General features: G+C 40.3%; 4 protein-coding genes across 8 annotated transcripts; 2 read left to right on the top strand and 2 right to left on the bottom strand.

Moving 5' to 3' along the window:
- Nucleotides 1-1,808: 1,808 nt before the first annotated feature.
- si:ch73-361p23.3 (tumor necrosis factor receptor superfamily member 4) lies at nucleotides 1,809-5,296 on the bottom strand. Its single transcript, XM_053433241.1, has 7 exons — nucleotides 5,135-5,296; nucleotides 4,852-4,965; nucleotides 4,528-4,662; nucleotides 4,366-4,432; nucleotides 4,015-4,274; nucleotides 3,820-3,918; nucleotides 1,809-3,107 (listed from the first exon to the last, which is right to left on the bottom strand). Exons 1-7 carry the CDS (start codon nucleotides 5,214-5,216, stop codon nucleotides 3,019-3,021), a joined length of 846 nt encoding a protein of 281 aa, XP_053289216.1. The 5' UTR covers nucleotides 5,217-5,296; the 3' UTR covers nucleotides 1,809-3,018.
- A 1,866-nt stretch (nucleotides 5,297-7,162) lies between these two features.
- ddi2 (DNA-damage inducible protein 2) lies at nucleotides 7,163-16,487 on the top strand. Of its 4 annotated transcripts, none has more exons than XM_053433230.1 (10): nucleotides 7,163-7,298; nucleotides 9,782-9,911; nucleotides 10,271-10,579; nucleotides 10,689-10,815; nucleotides 10,913-11,040; nucleotides 11,231-11,359; nucleotides 11,988-12,091; nucleotides 12,198-12,390; nucleotides 13,562-13,610; nucleotides 13,931-14,022. In XM_053433230.1, the coding sequence occupies exons 1-9, from the start codon at nucleotides 7,236-7,238 to the stop codon at nucleotides 13,570-13,572; spliced, it is 1,194 nt and encodes a 397-aa protein (XP_053289205.1). In that variant the 5' UTR covers nucleotides 7,163-7,235; the 3' UTR covers nucleotides 13,573-13,610; nucleotides 13,931-14,022. The 4 variants fall into 4 exon arrangements, with proteins under 4 accessions (XP_053289205.1, XP_053289201.1, XP_053289195.1 ...); XM_053433220.1 differs by lacking the exon at nucleotides 7,163-7,298 and adding an exon at nucleotides 8,092-8,526; XM_053433226.1 differs by lacking the exons at nucleotides 7,163-7,298; nucleotides 13,931-14,022 and adding an exon at nucleotides 8,091-8,526 and having other exon boundaries at nucleotides 13,470-13,610.
- A 146-nt stretch (nucleotides 16,488-16,633) lies between these two features.
- si:ch73-15b2.5 (rho guanine nucleotide exchange factor 5) lies at nucleotides 16,634-21,895 on the top strand. Its single transcript, XM_053433200.1, has 12 exons — nucleotides 16,634-17,621; nucleotides 17,700-17,837; nucleotides 17,912-17,967; nucleotides 18,060-18,358; nucleotides 19,042-19,202; nucleotides 19,281-19,433; nucleotides 19,507-19,636; nucleotides 19,730-19,804; nucleotides 20,447-20,539; nucleotides 20,648-20,796; nucleotides 20,988-21,152; nucleotides 21,241-21,895. The coding sequence occupies exons 1-12, from the start codon at nucleotides 17,413-17,415 to the stop codon at nucleotides 21,296-21,298; spliced, it is 1,686 nt and encodes a 561-aa protein (XP_053289175.1). The 5' UTR covers nucleotides 16,634-17,412; the 3' UTR covers nucleotides 21,299-21,895.
- cplane2 (ciliogenesis and planar polarity effector 2) lies at nucleotides 21,256-24,324 on the bottom strand. Of its 2 annotated transcripts, none has more exons than XM_053433251.1 (5): nucleotides 24,054-24,324; nucleotides 23,200-23,352; nucleotides 22,957-23,081; nucleotides 22,678-22,817; nucleotides 21,256-22,378 (listed from the first exon to the last, which is right to left on the bottom strand). In XM_053433251.1, exons 1-5 carry the CDS (start codon nucleotides 24,163-24,165, stop codon nucleotides 22,156-22,158), a joined length of 753 nt encoding a protein of 250 aa, XP_053289226.1. In that variant the 5' UTR covers nucleotides 24,166-24,324; the 3' UTR covers nucleotides 21,256-22,155. The 2 variants fall into 2 exon arrangements, with proteins under 2 accessions (XP_053289226.1, XP_053289235.1); XM_053433260.1 differs by having other exon boundaries at nucleotides 24,133-24,282.
- Nucleotides 24,325-24,680: the final 356 nt, after the last annotated feature.

Here is a 24,680-nt window from a genome sequence, read left to right as displayed (position 1 = left end):
AGTTGCATTGTGGTTAATGTAGCCACCGAGTTTGGACGATGCCCAATAAAAGTAAAATGTTGTGTTATTCACTTTGATGCCTTGTTTTTTGCTAAATCCGACGGCTCTACTCTATTAAAACATACAATCTAATAGACCAATCTCTACCAGTCAACTGCAAAGATGCAAAGTTCTGGATTGCATGAAGACAAAAGAACTCCAAGAGAGAACGACTTATCCACCTTAATCTCTGGAGCCGTACTGCACAGGATTATTGGTGGAACTTCCGGTGAGATTGCTGAAGAGGCAGTAAAGTAGTTAATCCCAGTGGCTAACACCGGTTGTTCCAGTCTGACGGCTGACTCCCGAGTGCGGTTCTTAACCAAGTAATTATCTCAAGGTCTATTTTGAAAGCTTTGTTTCTTGATTTTGTTTTAGTATATTTAACTAAATGTGTTGTCTCTCAAATGCTTAACACCCTGGTACCTCTCGCTGCATGAGGTATTTCTGAGTATAATGTTTCCACTTGTGATGTGTAATAATGATTGTCTGGAGGGGGAGGCTGTTGCCTAGAGTCACTACAACAAATGTATATAATCAATAGCAGTTAGTAAAATAAATAATACAAGTAATATTAATCTAAAAACGCTAGTTAAAGATGTATAAAGTTAAATATTCAAGTCTGTTGGTTGATTTTTGTACATGAATGAGTTAAGTCTTCATATTCAACGAGGCAGCTACTTGTACAAAACCCACATGGAAAGTATCCTTTTCAAGCACAGGTTTTTTTTTGTAAAACCACACGCTGACTTCCTCCGTCACTGACATTTACTTGAAAGTGTTGGACTGTTTCTGGCATATACTCTGTAACCCATCTCTTAGTCAATTGCATTAGTTATACATGGTCCCAGTTCATTTGGAAAATCCTCATTTACACTCTGAGGGAAATAAGTGCACTTTGAAAACAGAGAACAAAAATCTGTCATGGAGAAAATAAAGCACAATTACTATGTTGTATTTAAGTGCAGTTTTTGAGTTACTTGTTCTTCCATTTTATGACACTTCAAACATCTGCACCACTACATTTCTGAAGGAAATATTGTAGGTTTAGCTCTACAACATATATTTGACAACTGTAAGTACTTACACTAAAAGTAGATTATTGAATTACAAAATTACCCAAATAAGATCATTAGATAAAATTGCGAAAGCTGTGTCGGAGGTCCCTTGAGTCCAAAAGTTTCAGAGGTCTAGCAGCAAAGAGGTCCCAGCTACTTTCAATAAACTTTGATTTCTTCTTTTTAAACTTGTTTAATTCAAATAGAAAACTTAATAATCTGAAAACTAAATTTTTAGATCCAACTTTCTTTATAATTTTCTCACATTCACCACATGAACTTTTGAAGGGGCCTGAACCCTATAGGCTGCTAACTTCGCTACATCGCCTGTATTTATATTTTATAATTTCTCAACCACTTAGCTTTACAAATTGTCTCCTATTCATCCATTCACATGCACATTCATTCGATGGGGACACACGCAGCATTAGGAGCAGGAAGAGGTCAGTGTCTTCGAGATACTCTTTGGAGGAGTCAGGGTTAGGAACCCTTTGATCTATTGATGACCAAACCATCTCCTGAGACTCCACCTTGTCCAGTTACAATATTAAACTGCTCCTTACATCGCACTGATGCATTACTTTATGAAAAATGAAAATACAATTTCAGTAAAAAGCATTTTTATCACTTTTGACACTACTTTTTATTTTCAATAAAATGTAGCTGTACTTTTAGTAGTACGGGTGTTAACTGCAAGAGTATCTTCACATGTTTTGTTTTGGAACTTTTATTCAAATTGAAGGCATGAATACTGAATGCTACAGTTTTAAAAATAAGAAATGTTAGTTAATTTATTTTCCTTGAAGTGTGTTGAAACACCATAGTTGTTGAAAAAATAAACGAGTTGGCTGAAGTGTGGATCCTACTGGCATCTTAGGACTATATATCGAGTACATGCTGTTATTTGAAGGCTTATATATCTAATTTCTTATCACAACACAAACAAATGGCAATAATGAGGACATGCTTTCATATTAAAGTGATTTGGGGAAGTCTCCAGTGAGTTATGAACAACACACAAGCCCTCCGGGTCAGTCTCTCCAAAGGTTGAAATGAAGACGTGACAGGAAGTATTTCTCAGTGGGAAAAAAAGGCACATTAATCACCAAAAGGGGAACTCCCCCAACCCAACTGAAAGCATGTTTTTGCCATGACGGTTTTCAGCTTAAAAGACATGATACCAGTGGAACAGAACTGAAAAACAAAACATAACAGACATAGAAACACAAAGACTGAATGAATAAAGTAAAATGCTTTTCTAAGGCTCTTTAGCAGTTCACAAACAGTTTGGCTCAGTGCACTTTACTACAACAATACTGATCACACTTTTTTAATTCTTAGAAAATCGTCTCATTGACCCATATCACATTATAAAAGGTCATTAGGCTTAAAAAAAAAAAAAAGCAGCAAAATAAACAATATCAGAGCTTTTTTAAAAACCTGGTTGAAAATGGTTACAGAAAAACTCACACAAAACTCTACCTGTGATCAATTTGAAGTAAAACATCTAAGAAGTTAAAGCTCTATATACTCGATTCCCTTGTGTATAATGTATTTGATTTCATTGTCTCCATATTACAAATGAATGTACCTCAGCAGTAATTTAACACAGTTGTGTGGAACCACTTGACATAACTTTTTTGAGTAAATCCAAAAATCCATTTTCTTTGAGTGTACTGTTCTATTAAAATCTAAGCTGATAAATAAAGTGATAAAAAGTGAAGAACATTACATAAGGATCTTCCAGGTAACGCACTGGATACTCTATTATCAGTCAAATATTGACCAAGGAGCAAAATGGTTCACACATGTTAAACCCAACAATATGAGGAATACGTAAATTAAGTTATTCATGTGATGCTCATCAGATCCAGAAATTCACTTAATAAGTCGACAAGTTCACTTCAAGGAGAGTTTCATCTCACGGCTCCCCGGGAATCAGCTTGATGGAGGTGGACGGGCTGCTGTCGCCACTCTCCTCAACCGGCCTCCGACACAATGAGTCATTTGCTGAAAACAAACATTAAAGGATCTTAAGTTAAAATGGGGAGGCACACAAGCTGGTAATCTAAGAGCCAACCTTTTTGTGAAGAAAAACACAGATAAGTATAGAGACAATGGGTTTGGGCTGTATAATAATGACTTAATAATAATCACTTTAGCCTGCGCAATAAGATCAATGTTCATATTGAAAGGAGATATGCTTATCCAAATTCTTGCAAAGAATCACATCAGATTATCAATTTTTGATGCGTGTTTGCTAAAGTCGACGCTCCAGCCAGCACTTGCTACTTTAGCCAAAACTGGGGGGGAAAAGCTTTTATGCTAGTAGTATGGCCCAACGATATTAAAATATGTATACCAGCATCTCCTAAACATATCAACCAATATGTAATATCTCATTAGTATAATCTCTACAATTAGTGTAGTATATAGATGTGTCTCAGTTTAGGGGCTGTCAATCGATGAGACGTTATCATGCTAACTTGTTTCAACTCAACTGAACAGCTAATGGTACTAATGTTAAAGAAAACCAAAGGGCAAGCTGGAGATGCCCTTCATAGTAAATGGCCCTGGTCTTTTATAAGCTAACATGGTTGCTGGCTGCATGGCTTCATATTTAGCATAAATCTCCTCATTTAATTCTCATCAAGAAACCATAATCAGTGTTGCACTGTTACTTGAAATGCACAGTCAGTTTACTCTAAATCCAGTGACATACTTGGCCCTGGTTTTCTCTGCACACAAGCGTTGTGCAGCTTGCAATTCACAGCAGTGAGAAGAAGCAGTCCAACGATTCCAAGTAGGATGAGGACCGTACCTGAACGAGACAAGTACAAAGTTACAAGTTACTTTGGGTTAATGTTATTTTTCAATCCGAGGTTGCGTCTTAAAGAGATGCCAACAAATGTCTCACCTATGTGGTGACCTGTGTTTGAGTTTTGGGAAGGCTCTATTTTTCCATTTGGCTTGGTGGTGACTCTGTGTCCTGGAGAAGCTGTGGTGGGGGTGGTGGTGGTGGTGGTCATGTTGGTGGCGAGCATGTTCTGAGTATGGGCCCCCTCAGGTGGCTGCTTGGATGGTGTGCGTTTGGTGTAGGATGTAGTGTTAATCCTCAGCTCATTACAGGTGACATCTGAGGTCCCGCTTCCATCAATTTTCACCCCTGACTCACATCTGGGATGAAGGATAAAATATAAAGCTGTAAATAACAGATAACTTTGTTTATATTACATCAACTAATATTAAGAGGAAACAGGGGACCTACTTTTTCCACTCTTGACATGGTGAGTTGATTTTCTTGCTGAAATGACCGTATTTGCATTTGGAACATACTGACATGGAAAAAGAAAAAATCTTTTATTATTATTTTTAAAAAGATGATATTTTTTGAACATCCCAAGGAGTATTGTGTGACCCCTCTATGTACCTCCATTTGTTAGTCCAAATCCAATGTCACATTTGCAAGTGGAAGAGAGGTCATCCCAGGTGACAAATTCTCCACGGCACTCACATTTGGTGTCTGTCTCTTTCGTGCATGCCTGTTTCTCAAAGCTCCACGAATCTACAACAATAGCAAACGTAACGAAACAAAAATCTATTGATTAAATCCAGGTTGAGTTCATAAAGTCAACTTGTTAATTAGGGAGTTGAAGTCTAGACAGGAAACGTAATTCACAAAGGTTTGAAAATGTTTGGCTCTGTAAACAGATTCATTAGTAATTCTAAAATAAACATAGTTTTAAACACTCACCTTCTATACACTTTGTACATGGACGGCAAAAAAGAGACTCATTGTCTCCAGGATGGAAAGATCCATCGTGGCAGGGGACACAGACACTCTCACTGTGACTCTTTACTTTGTGACCTTGATTATTTCACAATATCATGAGAAATAATGGACTTTAATAGGAGTAATACAAAACAGCACGTTGCATGAAAAGAGAAAATATCTTGAAAGGTCTAATTTAGCATTTTTTGTCTATAACATTTTTCAAGAATGAGTAGGAAACGGTGGTACAAAAGTCATACTTTACCTTTTGGGCATTTTATAGCGTCCAAATCAACAAAAAGTTGATAAAAAGTCAAAGTGAAAATAAGAAGCTTGATCAGAACCATATTTGATGCTTCTGTGCCGAGAAGTGCTGCTGTGAGTTTACTCTATGAGACACCAGAGAGACTGAGAGATTGAGGAAATACAAGAGAGAAAGAATCATCCCCTTTTGTCTGACGTAAAAAAAACGAATTGCATTTACGATCACGAGAGGACAACTCTAACTCAACTGGAATAATTTAGGTTTTGTTGTAACAAATAGGAGTGAGGCCACTAATAAGGTAACAACCGAAATTAGATGTATGATGTATGTATTATAATGTCTTTCTTACAGTACTTTACCTACTGTACCTTTACGGCCACAAATGTGATAACTATAAAATAATGTACTATGCAGGGCGGTTTGAAGAAATATGACTGAATTCTGCAAAAAATAAGTACTGATTATTTGTTGTTTATATAAATTTCAGGGACTATATTTTTTGTCTTATCTCTCAGTCTTTCTTTCAAATACAGAAATAGAAATAGATATAGATAGATAGAAATAAATAGATATAGATAGAAATAGATAGAAATAGATATAGAGACAGAGATAGAGACAGCCAGATAGAGATATACAGTAGATAGACAGAAATAGAGATAAAGATATGGACTTGCCCTTATTTGGGCTTTCCTGTTTTGTAGGACACAGATGTTTCTGTGAAACAACTGGAATATGAGCTTGATATTGTTATCTCATAAAACAATAATTTTGTCACTCTTGGGCAGATTCCTATGATGCTACATTTTGATCATTTCAATGTTTAACAATGGAGGAGAAATCAAAATGATGCTTTCTCATTTGTTTAGATACCGAATAATCAGTCAGTAATTAAATTGTGCATACAACACTTTGACTTTTCTGTCAAACATTATATAGGCGTTCATATGAAATAAATAATCAGCCATGTCTACTTCTTTAAGATGCACTTTATTTGTTATGGCAACATCAAAACTGACAAAATGTACAATCATCATCTGGGCTATCAGTATCCTATTCTCCATTATAACGTTTTTGCGGAAAATATGATCATCTTTTGTGATAAAAACATCTGTTGAGCTATTTTGGTACATTTACTAACCTTTAACTGGGTTTCTGTTTTTCTGTCATGACCTATGGGAAAATAGGTGCTGCAGTTGACTGTCGGAAACTGAGCAGCTTTAAAAAAAAAAATTGCCAGTAAAAAGACATGGAGTCAAAGGAAACAACCACATATTCTTGATCAAGATAAACCACTAAAATGCTGAAGGCTCACGTCAAGAAAAATACACCTCCGCTCAAGATTCTAGTGGCTGTCGTTGAGTGAGGTATGAAAGTAATTTAAATTTAATTAGAGCATCGAACCCACATTCTTTGGTTTATAAATAGAATTGCACTTTGTAAGCACATACCTCTGCCAAGGCTCAAAATTCCCCTTAATTACAACAGTCTGGACCAAATTTTAATTTTTTTCCTCTATGATGAACTGTTCCCCCATTCATATTTGCACTAAAGTGTTATTGTACCCGGACCCATAAACAATCCTTGCTTCATGTTTCACGGAAATCCATTCAGTTTTTTTTTGTAATCTTGCTTACAAACAAAAACACACACAATAAACAAAGAAACAGGGGTTAAAACATAACCCCTTTGCTGCTGCAGCGCTGTTTCATCATTCTGCAATTTGATCTGTATTTTTTAAGCTTTACTGCACTTTGATGATGTGCTTTGAACATATTTGTATTATTACCGACAACTTGTACTCTAATTTCAATGTCTTAACACAAAAAATGGTCGATCCAATTTTAATCCTTGTTCTCTCGTTGCAGACTTTGCATTATCTCCTTATGTCTGCATAGGTTTTTGCTGGCTTCCTCCCAATGTACAAGACATGCAGATTGGGGTAGGTTCCTGAGACTCTAAATTGACCACAAAGTGAGAATGTCAGTGAGAACAGTGTACCCCACCCTTCCGCAAAATGTCAGCTGGGACAGGCTCCTCCTAAACTTTGCACCAGATTTCAAGTAGTGCAAGCTTTACCTCGCCGCAGAGTTTCAAATGATGTATGCTTCATGCAGCATCAGAAGTCACATTTGATTGGAATAAAGATGAAGACATAATCTATTCGGTAAACCTGATGCTTTATATTTACCGTGATTGAGCGAACAAGAAAAAAACAAATTGAGAACATCCAACAACAAGTCACCACATCGATGAGGTATTTGCAAATGTGTAGCTCATGTCATCATATAGCCTGTGAATATCTCCCATATTCCCTCCGGTTGATACCGACCTCATTTGACTGAAATTAGAAAATTCAAATCTCATTTCCTCATAGTTGTGTAGTTTGTGTGTTAAAATAAAAGTTTTATCGCCCAAGATATAAAGAAACTTGAAAGAGGCCTGAGAGTTTCGGACCCTCAACATAAATTAAAATTGTGTCTTCAAATGTCATGTGCGCAAAAAGAAGACTTAAAAGTATAAGTATAAAGAAAGAATATTAGTTTGTTGTGTCAGGGAACACTGATTTAAAGTTCTAAGATTATTGGGCTATTCATTCTAATCAGAAAATGCTTGTATGTGAATAAAGGACTTTGCATATAGAATGAAAATCAGTTCACATATAGATTTTTTTCAAAGCTTTTATTGTAAAACACATCCTAATCCACAGCAATGGACATCAATAAACATCGATTGAGGGAAACAAAATAAATAGTTTAGCAGTATAAAATGTTAATAATACATACACATTAAGAGTCTTTAAGTTAACCCTAACTTGTTCATGTTTTGCTTTATGATTTTTATTTACTGTTTGAGCCTCGCTTCAATATGTGTTACTTTCAACAAATCCGGTAGAGGGTGGTAGTATGACGCAAACTTGAAGTGCTTGTAACATTGGAAGAAGAAACCGCTTGCGACAGTGAATTATATCATACGACATGTCGTAAAACCAGTGAAATGCGGCACCTCTGAGCAATATGTGATGTTGTTTAGTTAAAAGAGAAACTGTCACATCAGGCTCGTGCTTCGTTAGCGCCCAGCAGTCACCGTGTTCGCGTTGCTTTGCCCCGTTACGCTACTCCCGCTCCTGACACACGTCTTTACGTTCGGGCAGGAATCTAAAGAATAACCGGGGCTCTTCCTCTGTGAAACTACATTAACCGCAGTCTGTCACAGCGGGTTCGTCCGGTGATCGCGCCCCTCTCCTCCGACAAACGATGCTGGTCACCGTGTTCTGCGCTCCGAGGGACCAACCAGAAACCACCTTCGGCCTCGATGTGTCCCCGGAGCTGGAGCTGAGAGACTTCGTGGCACTTTGCGAGCTGGAGTCCGGGATCCCGGCGGCGGAGATCCAGGTCAGACCCGAGCTGCGCTGCGGCCGCCGAGCTAACGCTGCTAACGGCTAGCGAGCTAGCTAATGAGCTAGCATGAATAGTAGTTTTGCTGTTTTGACGGAGGCGGTGTTGCGAAAGTGTTTGTCAACAACATACACTATTACAGACGCGTGTGTCCAACAGAGGACACCGAGTTTCCAAGTGACAGTGGTGCCTTTGGACATCTTTAACTTGACTGGAAGTCAAGCTAGCTGCTGTCTGGTAGTTAGCTTGGGTTCCTGAGCTTCACTTTGTTTGAATTAACACAATTAACAGAGTATGTTGTTGCGTTTTGAACCAATTCTTTTTAAATCCAGCGTCCAAAAACAATGTTAGTAAACTGCTTCTCAACATCACTCCCTAAATGCGGAAGGAGGAGGCCCGACAATTACTGTTTACTTTCTCTTTACTGTTTTGTACATAATAGTTACATTTATTTATCTTTGCTTGGCTTTGTGGTCCTAGATTTAGCTGTGTATTTGTATTTCATTGTATATATATTATTGAAAAAGTACTGTGTGTAACTATAGAGCTGTCTGAAACAAGGGTCCACTATACTTGGCCTGGGACCTATGAGGATCATTCCTGGTATTCATTTGATTTTAGCAAAAACATTTTTTGGGAGAACTAGCTAATGATTTATGTCACTTTATGAGCAAAACATGTTAAATATGTTCAAAGTCCACCTGCCATGTGTTGAGGACTTTCTTTTTCTCGTTGCTCAATGTGATAAAACGATTATTATCTTTGTGTATTGTGTTGTTGGTTGAACAATGAAGCAACCTCATGGCGGCACCTTGTGCTCTCGAAAACTAATATCTCTTCTTTCAGATTATCTATAGACCAAATTATTATCTGAGAAATGAATCAATGATAATCAAATATTTTTGCTAGTGCTCTTAAAATGTACAATTGATGACATTTAGATAATTTAGCCAAGCAAGCCATTATTATTCACTCAGAAAAGAAGGGTTTTGAATTCCCTCGTACATCCGTAGTACAGTTTGGTGGTTGTCTGGACACTGGAAACAGAAAGTGAGATGATTTGCACCAATACACTTGACACCATGATGAATCACATCTTGCAGTAATTTCACTTTGCAGATCTTGGTTTGAAGGTAGCTCTTCCATCCTCTTGATAACCATCTGAAACTTTAAGGAAATCCACTGAAACCGGCCGAGACATTGAAACTGTATATTTCATTTAATTAAGTGCCCTCTATGTTTCTATGTCCAGATCACATATGTAGAACAGCCCCTTAAAGACCCCACTCGTGCCTTGGGGACCTATGGTGTTAAAGATGGAGATGTGGTGGTTCTCAGTCAAGCTGACAGAAGGCCAGCACCAAAACAGCCAGCCTTTCCAGGTAATACACGTATTTGTTAAAATATCATCGAAGAAAAACTGACGTTTTAATAGAGGGTAGTTAGTAGAAGAATCTTCAATTTAAAATGTAATTTTGCACTCAAACAACACAAATGAAACGTACAGCAATGATGCTGGTTCAAGTTAGAGAAGTAGACCTGCAGTTTCTTTATGTGGTAGGGGTGGGATACAAAATCAAGGTCTGTTATCAAAAGTATGTGGGGGAAGGAAGGAGCAGTTATATAGTAAGAGTCAATTGGATAACTTTAGGGTAAACAGAAAGTTACAATATAAAAAAAAAACATTTATTTGTTTTATGCAGTGAGCTAATCTCTCAGTCCTGTCCTCTCTGCCCATTAGGTCTGCCCCATATCGACTTTCGCTCCATCACAGTCCCGGGCACTTCTGCCTCAACCAGTCAGCGTAGTGCCATCAGGCCACAACAACAGGCTCCACCACAGCAACAGTCACCGCCGCAGCCACAGCCTCAGCCCCAGCCGCAGCCTGTTGCTCAAACCTCCACGCCATCGGCCTTTCGCGGCTCCTCTCCTCAGGGGTTGGACGACCCTGCCTTACTCCAGCAGATGCTGTTATCCAATCCCCATGAGCTTTCTCTCCTGAAGGAGCGAAACCCACCACTTGCTGAGGCCCTTCTCAGCGGGGACCTGGGTAAACGAAACAAAAACAGCCATCACATGCCATTATTCTTTTACTGTCAATAAGATATGAATCCACCATGTTAGTATAACTGTCTGTCTGTCTTTGTAACCATCCTCAGAACGTTTCACCAAAGTGCTGCAGGAGCAACAGCAGGATCGAGCTAAGAGAGAGCAAGAGAGGATCAGACTTATTGTTGCTGATCCTTTTGATTTGGATGCACAAGCAAAGATAGAGGAGGACATTAGGTATGGTCTTAATGCTGTAGAGGTTTTTACCACTTGTATTCAAATACTAAAATCTTCATTACAAAGTGTCTTACCTTTGAATTTGTACGGGTTCCAGGCAGCACAATGTGGAAGAAAACATGACCATTGCAATGGAGGAGGCCCCAGAAAGCTTTGGCCAGGTGGTTATGCTCTACATTAACTGCAGAGTCAACGGCCACCCTGTGAAAGCTTTCGTTGACTCAGGTAATCAGCATTAAATCCTGAAATGCTTGTTTTGAGCAAATATGTAAACCATAATATCGTCTGCTATTTCAGCCTCACTAATTGACGCATTTATATATCCAACACTGGGGGTTCCCCTACAATATTAAATGGCAAATCGTTTGTATTATTGGTTATGATTTAAACAAATCCTGACATTTCCAACTTTTAGGGGCTCAGATGACCATCATGAGCCAAGCATGTGCCGAGCGCTGCAATATTATGCGGCTGGTGGACCGACGCTGGGCCGGGATCGCTAAGGGTGTGGGCACCCAGAAGATCATTGGCAGAGTTCACTTGGGTTGGTGTCAAATAGTCTCAAGCCTTTTTTACACGAATATGACATAGTTGTATAGCTGAGTTTACCTCAGTTGCTAGATGTCTTTAAAGTCAACCTCCTATTTGTGTTGAGCCAGTTATGTTTTTAAGTATTCAGCATCCCACTAGCTATAACAGTCCTACCTTGAGATTCACCGGAAGCTGGAGGCAGTCCCAGCAGACTCGGTGCGAGGGGCGTGTACTTTTAGGATTTTGTACAATTTGTGGTTATGAAATCGCATATTAAGAAACTTATTCACAGTTTAAGAACCAATGGGTAATAGTAAGTATTGTATCCATTGGAGAAGATGAATTCCTAATAGTAGGGCTGAACCGAATGCTGAGATTATAGACATGATTTTCAATGTCAAAATATGTGTTTCAATGCTGGCAATCACACAAGAAATAGTAATCCATCTTTTTTTATTATGCATCAACATCAATTATTTCTATAAGAATAATTTCCACATTTATGAACACAACTTGCATCTGTGAAAGTGCTGTATTCCAACCAAGTTAAACGTTCTGTTACTTCAACTGCAACAATATTCAAGCCACCACCTGATAGTTCAGTGTTGTTGACAAAGTGATGTCCTGTTGCACTCATCCAGCTCAGGTCCAGATAGAAGGGGACTACCTTCCTTGTTCTTTCTCCATCTTGGAAGACCAACCGATGGACATGCTGCTTGGCCTGGATATGCTGAAGAGACACCAGGTGTGAGGCCCTTCTGTATGATCATAGTGTGCACTTCTACATTGAATTATACAGTTTTTTTCCTATATAGATTGATTATTTGTTCCTTCTTTTTCTTTTTTTGCAGTGTGCTATTGATCTGAAGAAGAACTTGGTGCTAATAGGCACTACGGGCACTGAAACCCGTTTCCTGCCTGAGTCGGAGCTGCCAGAGTGCGCCCGACTGGCATACGGAACAGAGGGTCGTGAAGAAGCCCGTCCAGATGAGATAGCTGACAGGGAACTGGCAGAGGCTCTTCAGAGGTCCATACAAGAAAGCGGTATGAACCTGCTTCTCATTTCTGCACCTCAGCCTGTTTTTACGGAACATTTTCCAGTTGAGGTGTAACTACGTTTGCATGTGCCACATAAAGCTTCTTACTCTCAACAATTTATGTGGTCATCAAAATCATCACATAACCACCTCATGTCATCACCACAGCAAATAAACTGTGTTTTAGAATAATATAAGATCGGGGCACTAAAAATTGAGCATATCTAAGCATTTAAAAAAAGATAAATAAGCTCTTGGCTGATATACATGTTTCAGGCTTAAAGGAGAACATTCATGAGTCATAACTGTATCTCGGTATCAAAGTAATTGAGAAAAAGCCTAATTAGCACCGTATTGTGATTCTTAGAAATGTAGGGGGTAAGTTGTACAGTCAGAAATGTGCTTTCTATTTATCTTCACAAAGTTAAGAATTTCTTGTAATTATGATTTCTGAAGAATGAAAAGAATAATGTCATAATTGTAAGATTTGAATGCAATACAGTGTATAATTGTTAAAGAATATATCAACCTTCTGAGAAAAGCTACAGAGGAAATGCTGCTGGTGATTAAAACAAGTCGCTCAAATTACGTTCCCTGAAAACTGCCTTGGCCCAATTTATGACCATACACAGTGGGCTTTTCACGTGTATGCTTTGCCAAGTTGCTGAGTGTTGACATAATAATTATGTTATCAACAAAATGAAAAGGCAACTTGAATGACTTTTGGGGTCTAAAACCATGGTCTCAAATTTGTGAGATAGTTCTCTGATAATATGATGATGGTCTCACTAACTTAAGAGGCTCTTTTTAGCAAGATTTAGCAAGACAGTCAGCCATGTCCAGCAATGGCTGCAGATTATAAATGTAATCCAGACAAACAAGCAGTGGAGTTCTGATGCCTTTTTGTGGCATCAATCGACTGATAGTCTCATTATCTTACGATGATGTGCTTTGATCAATCCTCTTCCTGACGTTGCCTCAGGTTTAGTGATTGAACCGTCATCCCTTTCAGAACATAAGATCAAGTTGTTTTTTTGGATGACACTTTTCACATCTGTGTGCGTGTGTGTGTGTGTGCGTGAAAAGGCTGATAGGTTGGTGCATGCCCCGTGTGCGACTGCTAACTTTCTCCGTCCCTTTGCATGATGCGTGTGGTGTGTGCCTTAACCCCTGAGCAGGACAGCACTGATGCATTTGGAGACAGCTGGAGAGGGCCCTACCAACCAGGTACTGCAAATTCGCAAGTCCATTGCAAGTGCTAAGTCCATTGCTTTTTTATTACTTTTGATTTGCTGTTATTTTGCTGCTGGATTGGTTAATTGATGTTGTACTTTAATGCTTTACTTTGTGTGTATTCTGATACCAATAACTTTTAAAGCGATAGAACATCTGTTATTATATTTCCAGACTTTCAGCGAGGACATTTTTGCTTTGTTTTGTTTCCCAAACTTTGAATGAAAAATGCACATTTTTTTAAGTAGTGCTCCCAGACAAGATTCGCATAAATTCCTGTTGTTGAATTCTGCTACTGTTTTCTCTTACATTAGACACTGCAGATGGACAAACTACCTCACCACAGCCCCCATCATATACATTACCCAGAACCTTAGACAACATATCCTCATCCACCTCCCCCACCCAAGGCCCTTCCTCTGGCCAGCCACAAACCGTGGATCCCTCCCAGTCTGCCCCAGCCGCCATGGAGCAGGCCTCAGCACCAGGGCAGAGCCAGGACCAACATGGCGTTCAGGAGCTTCCTCCACCTTTGTGCCCTGCAGAGGCTGCTGGTTCTACAATTCATCAGGTCCAACCTCACTCTCTGCCGCTCCATAGCAATTCCGAAATGTCCCCTGTACCCAGTCCATCAACAGACGTCCTCCCAACACTGTCCCCTCCAGCAGACATGACAACATCATCCCAGTATCCAGAGGGTGAGGAACACTGTACAGCCTCAGAGACCGATGCTGAATCATTTGAGGTACTGAACAGCTCAATGACCTCCCAACCAGAGGAACTATCCCCCATTCAACCCATGGAGCAAGAGACGATTGAGCCCCTCCCTGCTAATTCCACTGAAGCCTGTCAGAGTGCTGCTAGCCAACCGGACTCAGTTGAAATGGAGTCTCCCACTGCATCCCAGGGCGAGGTGACCACCGAGAGGGACCACCCTGAAGCAGAGCGCCGCTCCAGCTCCGACAGCATCCCCTCGCTGGCAGCAGCTCTGATGGAGCTCCATGAGCTGCTGGTCACCAACAGCTGTGCTCAGTCCCAAAGCCGCAGCACCTCCTCCTCCCCGTCACATCCGTTCAGACAGGACGCAGACGAATCGGTCACCGAGCCCCGCACCCCGACACCTGAAGACTCCCAGCCTACCCCCTCCACTGCTATTACTATTACATCTGGTGCAGAACCAAGCGATGCCAAAGCCAACCATGCTGCTGCTGTGTGTGATGAGGGACCATCTAAGTGTCTTGTGTCCGACCTCTCTGGCCAGGATGAGTATCTTGGTAGAAATGAAGCTGAGACTGTAAAGGAACAAGGGCCACCTCAGCATCCAGATGGCTCTGGGGAGAGGGGGGGGGATAGAAGTGGGATAAATGAAGTCGGTAACATCAGCATCTCTCAGCCTGAGCCAGAGGCACCTCCTGATCCTGCTGCAGACCCGGTGCTCAGGGAACCTCCTGAGGGGCTGCAGGGGACAGTGGCAGCAGAGGGACAAGCCTCTGGCCCCAACAGCCCAGACACTCTTGGCCCCAAGACTGATCAGACTTTTCTTAGCCCTATGTCAATAACAGCAGGCTCATCTGAGGAAGTGTCTAGCACCACGTCCTCCTGTGGTCCTCCTCTTGCTCAGGCTGCCCAGACTTCATCTGCAGCCCCTCATCACGCATCTCCAAATCCCTTTACAGAACCATTTCCTGCTGAGCACATCCAGAGAATCCAGGCAGCTGGCTTTTCTGCCAGGGAGGCTGCAGAGGCACTGGAACAGGCCCATGGGGTTGTGGAGCTAGCTCTGCTGGCACTACTAGCCCGCAGTATCATTGTGCCCACCTAGACTCAACCACTCGTTTGAGTCCCTGGCCTCTGAACTCTGCATCTGTCTTATTTATACCTTGTTACTGATCCAGATGTCTCAGCTCCTTTTTACCAGGGAGCACATCTAAACACAGGGAAATGCTGTCTCTTGGTTTGTCATGAAGAATATCCAAGAACAAACAGGACAACCGCTAATTCTTTTCTGGATATGTGAGGTGTGTTTGCATGCAGATGTTTTGGTGCCCACCCCTTTCATTTGTTTCTAGAGATTTCGTATTTTAGATTGATTTTCTTCTTTATTTGTTGTCCAACTTTGACATTTTATTAAATGCCCCTCGTATAAATGGTTCTTGAACCGCTAAACTTTGTTATAATTTGTTATTAAAGCAGCATAATTTCTACACCCCATGCTGGACTCCCATAGTCTGGTGAGCTTTAGATAATTCAGCACAAACATGGAAATTTGAAACGATTTGGTGATTTTTCTTTTTTTTTTCTTTTTGTTGATTTTATGTTTGTTTCCCCTTCAATTTACAAATAAGAACCAGTTCATTGAGAAGGGGCTGCAGAGTAGGGTTGATAATTTCTGATCCAGTTTACAAATCACACACAAATGGAAACCCCTACATTCACAGCCATTCTCACACTGAAATATCAAGTGAGCCACACACACATGTGTATGTCTATGTTGAGGTTTGATCATTATCGTTTTTTGAATCCAGTTTGTGTATTGGAGAAGGGATCTTGTACTGTATGTATCATTCTCCACAGTTTGAATGCGCTGCCATGTATTGATTACAAATCTGTTTGTAGCTCCTGTTCAGAAAGTCCATGTTGTGTCAAATCATCCTAGTGTGTGTTCATACCTTTTAAACGCATCCACTTTCAATTTGTAATCTGTTAGAATTTAGCCATTCGCAACTGTCAAATCTTTTGTCACTACTTTCATCGTATTATCAAGGATTTTAATGGCTTCATTTGAGTCAAGTACCGACAATGTTCAGGCAGATCGAATTATTTACTTTTATGAAATTTTAAATTGCAAATAAAATGGAACTAGTATTTGTATACCATGTGATACAGGTCATTTTCAAACAGAAACAATGTGACCTGACAAGAGAAAGTTATTTGAAGACGTCGCTTTGGGCTCAAGGAAATTGGGATTGGAGTTTTTCAGTATGTTTATACAAGCGGTGGCTCATAATTAGCAGATCATTTACCAATGCAGTAGAGGTATGGAAATGCAGTACATTTACTCTGCTACTGTACTTAAGTGCATTGTCGTATATCTGCGTTTTTACTAGATTTATTTTGGGGAACTATTAACTTTACTCCACTACACACATCAGCAAATGTCTGTACTTTCTACTCAGCTACAGTTTTACAATTAATTTAGCTGATGTTTAAATTGTTTTTTTATATATATATTTTTGTCAAAGGTAATCAATATGGGGGGTTAATTCATCCAATGAAAGCACAGTGTTGAAGAAGTCAAGAAGTACTTAACTTAACTTAAGGAAAGTAAGTAAAATAAGTATAAATAAATAGACAAATGTACTCCATTGAAAGTGCCTTGCCTTAGGGAATAGGCTAAACTCTGCAAATACTTTTAATACTTAAAGTATATTTAAACGCAAGTACTTAATTTTACTCAATGAGTAAAGTTAATGTGGCACTTTTACCTGGGAATGTTTGTCGATCTACTTTTACTCGAGTAAAAAGTTTGAGTACTTCATTGATTAAGATAATCAAGACTGTGTGTTGTAGCACTATTCCAGTCTTTCTGTCATCGTCCATCAATGATCCGAGACCTTTGCTCCTGTGAGGAGTTTCCCAGCTGACTCTGGTCTGTGTGATTGCTGCTGACGGCTCAGAGTCCACTGAACTGAGACCATTTAACCTCAGTGATTGTGAGGCAGACGGAGGAGAGAGCTGCTCTGGACAAACACGTCACAGAGCAGAGTTTTAAAATAAAGTTTCATGCCGACGCGTCATGGCTCAGTCTGATTACAACGAGGAGAACCTTAGCTCTTTGAGCAGTAGCATCATCGCTAATCTACACTCCTACTTTGGAGATATTCCTGTGATGACATCAGGAGAGGAGCTCTCAGCCGAGTTCCCCACCTTGGAGACGGATGGTGCACAGGACAGTGGAGCTCTGGATGAGAGCGACGACTCCCTGAACCAGCATGAAGACAACAGGTAAAGATCTCATGTACTGTAGAGGACTACATTTAACTTGTAGGATTTTGGTAAAAAAACATATTTGTCCTCTGACAGCTCTACTATAGACATATCGTCTGCCCTCCAGTCGTTGGCTTTAAAGGGGACATGGAATTTGGCAAAATTGCTCTCAGTTCCCAAGTTGCTCTCTGTTCTCAGAGTTGATGATGAAGATCAGGATACAATTGCAGCCGGGTAAGAGGCAATTTCTATCATTTCTATATTCTGTGTACTCTAGTAACTAAACGTGGCCTGCTTATTCAAACCAGGGAGGGAGAGCCCGTAGAGGAGGAAGAGGTGTTCCAGTCAAAGTACATCCACTTTTGTAAGCCTACCATTTTCCTCGAAGCCTCTTGTAAGTCATTGAGTTTGTCGTCAATGAAAAGAACCTGTTGAGTATCTCTCTCCACTCTGCAGTCCCTCTGTATCAGGACTACTGTCTGCAGGCGGTGAGGAATGATCTGCACAGTCTCGACAGGACTTTTCTGTCTGAACTGATAGCGCCGCAGTATCTGCAGGGTCTGCAGTTCCTTCTTGGCCCGAGTTCTCAGTCTGAGGCCACATCTCCACAGTCGCACCCGGCTGAAGTGAAGCCATCCTCACCTTCAGCTCACCCCATCAGGGTGACTCCATGCACCCTTTGGCAAGATCTAGATGAGGTGAAGGCATCTGGCCTGCTCAGCAGTTTGACCAACAGAGAGATTCGCCTTCAGGAGGTACGATGGTCTCTATTTCATGCTTTTACTGAGACTTAACTCAGGATGTTTTGAAATTGAATTAAATATGATGAGCTAGAGTGTAACCCACCCCAATGCCTCACAGTCACAGTTAAATTGGATCAAGCTGCACCAAATTGTACACGCACATAGATATCCGTTTCCTTAATGTGCCCATTTCCTGGGAAAACCGTTAACATTTAGAAAAGAACACTATCTTATAATATTTAAGAAAGTGAAGAGAAAACCTACCTAATCTGAGTAGCAGGCTCATGGTCAGGTTCAGCTTTACATTGTTTTACCTAAACTCCTCTCAAACCACACATTTGGATATTAGCAACTTATATTATGTAACATTAGCCTGCAAGGGTAAGATGCTGGTTATTCTTACCCAAAGCATGTTAACATTTTGTGTTTAGCTTTAATGTTCATCTTTCTCCTTTTTAGCCTAATTATATATTGTACATTTCTGACTTAAAAACTACTTTGTGTATTCATTTTTGTAAAATGCTAAGTAACTTTCTGTAATATAGGCAAAATGGGACACATTCAGTTCTTACCTGGATCCTTTCAGTGTTTTGGTTTTCGATGGGATTTAAAGACTTTTATAAAAATCGAATTTATCCTTCAACGTCCAGGGAAACAAACTGGAGAAATAATGCTCTTGCTTTGTTCATTTGAAGTCCATGTTTGAGTTGATCGGTTCTGAAGCGTCCTACTTGAGGAGCCTTGGAGTCGCTGTCAATCATTTCCAAGCATCGAAGGCACTGAAGCAGACCCTGTCGCCGATGGAGCATCACTTTTTGTTTTCCAACATTCGTCGCGTCATGGCAGCCAGTGAAAAGTGAGAGCTCCACACACACACAACCTTTCATTTTTTAACTGGTTTTGTTGAAGTCAATACTGAGCCAGTGTCTCGTAGGTTCCTCATGGATCTGGAGATGCGACTGGGAGAGAGCGTGTTCGTCTCTCAGGTTGGAGACATTGTGCTCCAGCATAGTTCCGAGTTTCACGACCTCTATGTGCCCTATGTGACAAACATCATGTATCAGAAGGACCTGGTCAACAAGCTGCAGTAAGTGTCTGCTCTGTTTTAAACACCGTCAACATTTGTAAATCAAAACCATTCACTCATCGTCTCTTTCAAGGCAGCAGAACAGAGACTTTGTGTTTTCACTCAAGAAGCTCGAGAGTGACCCGGTTTGTCATAGACAGGATCTCAAGTCCTTCCTTGTCCTTCCCTTCCAGAGGATCACTCGTGTTAAACTTCTGCTGCAGGTGCGTGTCTGATTGAGGTTTTTAAATGTATATATATATTTTGTAATCCTCTCGGTTTAAAATGTTTCATAAATCATGTGTCTTTCATTTCAGAGCGTCCTGAAATTGACTGAACCAGACTCGGAATCAGTTTCAAATCTTATTGAAGCAATAGCAGCCATTCATGAGGTAACGCTGTCCACTCTCCAGTGGACAAATCTGAATAATCATGCCAAGATGGAAGTCAACAGGTCAATGAAAGTTGTTAAGTAATGTTGTGTAAATTGTGGTTATAAATCTGATTTTAAACGAAGTAAAGGAACTCACAAAGCAAACTTTCGCAACTTTCAATGAACTCTGTTAATGTTTCATTTAGATTGAACATGGAAGCTGCTGAATTAGTCCTAAATGATTGTTCAATGAGATTTTATGAGTCCTTGTTTTCAAATCCTCCAATTGTTTGTTAGTTTCAGAGACACACTGTTGTGTAAAATTGCACGTCATTAATTGATTTCACTGGAGATTGTTTATCTGAGGCCTCATGTGTGGGTGTGTGTTTGTTTTCAAGCAAGTTTAAACAAGCCCCTTCTTACAAGATTACAACATTAAAGTGATGTGCACATTCATTTACCAGTCACTGTTCTCCAGCATTGTGAGTCTGAGATGGGTCGTTTGCAAGTTAAGTAGTTTAGGTTTAATTTGATGATAATAATCCTGCTCATGAATACAAATCTGAACGCAGGCCTTTGACCTGTATCATTATTTCTACTCTGTGATATTGCTGCACACGTAAAAGGTCAGAATACTTCCTCACTGTTCTTCTCTCACCAGATTGTGACCGACTGTAACGAGGGAGTTAAAAAAATGAAACAAATTGAGGAGCTGGTCTGCCTGGAGACGCTGCTGGATTTTGACAAAGTTAAGGTGAAGAGATGTTTGTTTTTTTACTTTAAAACAGGCGTCATTTCTCAATATAGCCTGTAGATGGCAGTAAAACGTTGTATTTAGACCACCACCTCCTCCTCCATCCAGGCAGTTCCTCTGGTTGTGAGGGGGCGGTTTCTGGTGCACCAGGGTCCCATGAGACAGCTGACTGTGAAGGGGACATACAATCCCAGAACATCCTTCATCAGGGTCTACTTCCACCTCTTCAATGACCTCCTGATCATCTCCTCCAAAAGGTATTTGAGAAACACTTTATTGAATTTAAATTAAATATTCAGTTAGTAAACGGTGTACTTCTGCAGTAGGAAAAGGTGTAAGATAATACAATTATCATTTCCAGATGAGAAACCATACATCCCAGCAGCTTTAGTTAATTGTTGGCCTTTAATCCCCACTAATGTTTGATTTCTCTCTGCATCCTGCTCAGGGATCAGCGGTTCATAGTTCTGGATCACACAGAGTTCCCTGCACATGTGCACGTTGAACACCTGAAGACCGAAGTCCTGAATTTACCTTCAGACTCCTTCCTGCTGCATCTGTCCCAAAGTCAAGTAGGACATCCCACTGCCATGATATTTGTCACAAACACAAGGTTAGAGAAAACTCCCAGTGATTCATCAATACATCTCTTGTGATCAGCCAGTCATTCATCTGTCATCACTTTCTTTCTTTCACCACAGGTCAGATAAAGAGGCCTGGATCAAGCTGCTGTCACGTGATGGGAACATGACAATTTAGATTTTTAGCTGTCAAACGGTTGGTTGTTTTTAAAATGCACGTTATTAGTTTTCGATAACTAACTTTAATGTTCACCCTTGAGATTGAATGGAATTTGACAGCACTTCAAAATTTTCAAAATCACATGACAACATAAGACGTAACACAAGAGTATTCTAATGAGCACAAATTCATATTAGCAGACACATGGAGTGGGGGAATCTTTTTTTTAACTTGTATTTAACACTGGCTTCTTAAGCAAAGTTCTGTTTTCTAATTATTAAAAAATGTAATGTTCTGACCTTATTACATCGACTTAAAGCACAAATGATCACATAACAAACACACTGATCTTCAATGATAAATATGATTTCCTATTTATCCCAAACCTCAATGAACATTCTGTCAGAGCTACTTTGATATTGATGATTCACTGATGTACTATATTGTTTAAAATGTATAACCTGGTTAAAGATAATAGAAATGTCTTATATTTGACTGTACAGCTGAGGAAGGGGACCACAAAAATAATGTAAAGTCAACATGACTAAACAAGAGGCACTCTGTGTTTATTTCTTTCAACAAAACAACTAATAAATACTGAATATGGATTTTAAAGACCCAGCATTGATGGTATTCCAGCTTTATAATATATGACCAGTCCCAGATAGTCTGGTCTATGACCCCATGATGTCAACACATCAGTCTGCTAACAGACCATGAGAAGTTAAGACCTTCGAGCATAAGCGTCCATCTCTAATGCTCCATCTCATCCTGAGGGAGCTGAGATTCTCCCAAACCAGCTGCTGAGCACAGTCCCTCAGCGGCAGACACCCTGGGGTCCATTCCACCTCCACTACCTCCTTAACTCCTCTGAATCAGAGAAGAGTCACGGCCTCCTGCTGTGACGGGTGGCGGGCGGATCCAGCTGTGACACAGTCCTGATGCCACAGCTGCTCTGCCAGGCAGTTGAGGAGCAGAGCCACGTCCCCCAGCCCATCGCTCACCTCCCCTCCAACACGCAGCAGCGGCAAACCCATTGTCTCCTGGAAGTCCCTCACGTCTCTCTCTGCCACGTCACAGTGCATGAAGAGATCAAATCTAAACCAGAATTAAGGACCCATGCTTGTCTGTATTTACTTGGTTTAAAAAAAAAAAAAACATTTGGGTAAATTACTTTCAGCTGCGTATCCATACCTTTCAAAATGAATGCACAATATGAGAATCAAAAGTTACTCCTGTGTATATTAAATGAACTGGTGACCAAACCCTTTGACATGAGTACATAACTGAGATAGTTACTTTATTGAAAGGTCTATAAATATCTTGAAAGTTTAAAACGCTTTTGAGTTAAAGTGCTCAAGTGAAACTGTAAACTATAAAAGAACACAAAAGGATACTTGGTGCCGACCACCAGTTTTGCGACTCGACCCACAGAAGGCCCGTTCCACTTCCCAATCTGATTCGACAGGTCGTCAAAGGACGGCCTGTCAGTGAAGGAAAACAGGAAAAGGACGGCGTCCACCTGCTCCTTACAGGACTGAAAGACACAGGACAGGGATGTGACACACCGTCTATGTGATGATTGAAAGTATGTTTTATACAAATTTAGTCTCTGTTTCTCATTTGTTCACAACTCGGTTATATAAAGAAAATACTCTACTATATTTTATACATACCGGAAGCAAATGGTCAAATCTTCGCAAGGCGTTCTCTCCACAGTCCCACAGCTGTAGACGGAAGAAAAGCACTCGTCCACTTTCTCTCAGCTTCACCGGCCAATACACCACGGTCGTCTCAATACCTTCAAAAGCAGGAGATGCACATTAGTCGGACCACGTGGTAAAGATATTACAGTTTCAAGTATTCCACTAAGTCACACTGGTTCAGGAGCCTGTTGCACAGTCGGGGCAGGGACCCACCTGTGGTTTCGTAGTGCACAGGGGGAATGTTCAGGCCTGCGAGTCGAGCAGCCAGAGCAGTTTTACCAACTCCACTCTTTCCAGAGATGAAGATCTTATAATGAACCGTGTCCACAGCTGCATGCGGGGGCATCACTGGAGACTCCAACAAGCCTGGAGGACACATTTTAAAATGAACTATAGTGTTTCTCTCTTGGGGTGATGCTTGGTTCAATATGTAAAATGTTTTCTCATACTTTCCATGATATAACTTTTAACAGTCTCCAAATCGAGATGGCAAAGAAAATTATTAAACCAACAGAAAATATGGTAATGATCAGCGGTTTCTGAGTTACAAACAATTTATTGAAGAACCAATTCTCTGAAACACTGTTGTATAATTAAATCCTGGTTAGGGTATAGATTATGTGTGGAGAACATATCCACATCCCATACTTGTACACACACACAATACTAATAAATAGTGATTGCCCCACTAAACAGTTCTGCTGTATGTGTGTAAACAGTACTTTAAAGCTGAAATAAACAATGTTTTCATTATGGATCAATCTGTTGATTATTTTCTCGACTGGAGTTTCAAAAAGTGAGAAATCACATTACTACCTAGAGCCACGAGCATCATCTTCATATGTCTTATATTGTCACCAGATCACTTTGTAATGACAGTGATCCTGTTTATTAGAACAAATACAATGTAAAGCAGTAAATACCAACACATGAGAGGATTGTGTATTTAAGCATACAAGTATTCAAACATATGATTCAATACTCGAGTAACTTCAGTTTGTATTCCAGTACTTAAGTTAAACCCTTGATGCTCTGCGGTGTATTTATCAACAGATTCTCACTCCTACCAAAGTTCTTGCGTCGTTTCTTGTGCAGGATCTTGTTGAAATACTCTTTGCTGTCTTTACATCGATGCCAGTCACTTACTACGACTGATCCAGGAGCAGGGACATCTGCCATGTTGTTAGCTCTGAAGCTAGCGGGGGTAGCATCACATGGAGCAGGCAGACGAGTGTTGAACGCTAAGTGGTGTTAGCTTGTGGACATCACAACATAACTGGAGCTGCATCATAAACACTTCCGTAAACCAAAACATCCCATGACAACCGCCTTCGTCACTTCCGCCTATTTGTCGTGTTGCCTTCAGGTGGTTCAAGAAGTCGTCCATCAAAACCCTTATCTCTCAAAAAGCAACATTTTCTGTACATTTCAGACACGAGTTGTATGCGCAGGTCGTGTCTCTCAATGTATTACCATACAAATTGGTCATAGAGGTAATCCTTTGTTTTTATAAGGGATACAACTGGCAAAGTTTGAAAAAAACGGTGGGTAACCTGTTCCTAAAGATAGAAACTCCGTTTATTATCCAGGCAGATACTGGTGGCTGCCATCTTGAGCAGAGGTGAGTTTAAAAAAATCAGACCAGATTTTTCAAATTTCCCCAGTTGGTTTTCTTACAAACGATCACCAGATCT

The sequence above is a fragment of the Pleuronectes platessa genome, chromosome 2, assembly GCF_947347685.1.
Source record: "Pleuronectes platessa chromosome 2, fPlePla1.1, whole genome shotgun sequence".
NCBI lineage: Eukaryota > Metazoa > Chordata > Actinopteri > Pleuronectiformes > Pleuronectidae > Pleuronectes > Pleuronectes platessa.
The sequence above is the reverse complement of the archived record's forward strand: the minus strand, read 5'-3'. Positions and strand labels throughout refer to the sequence as shown.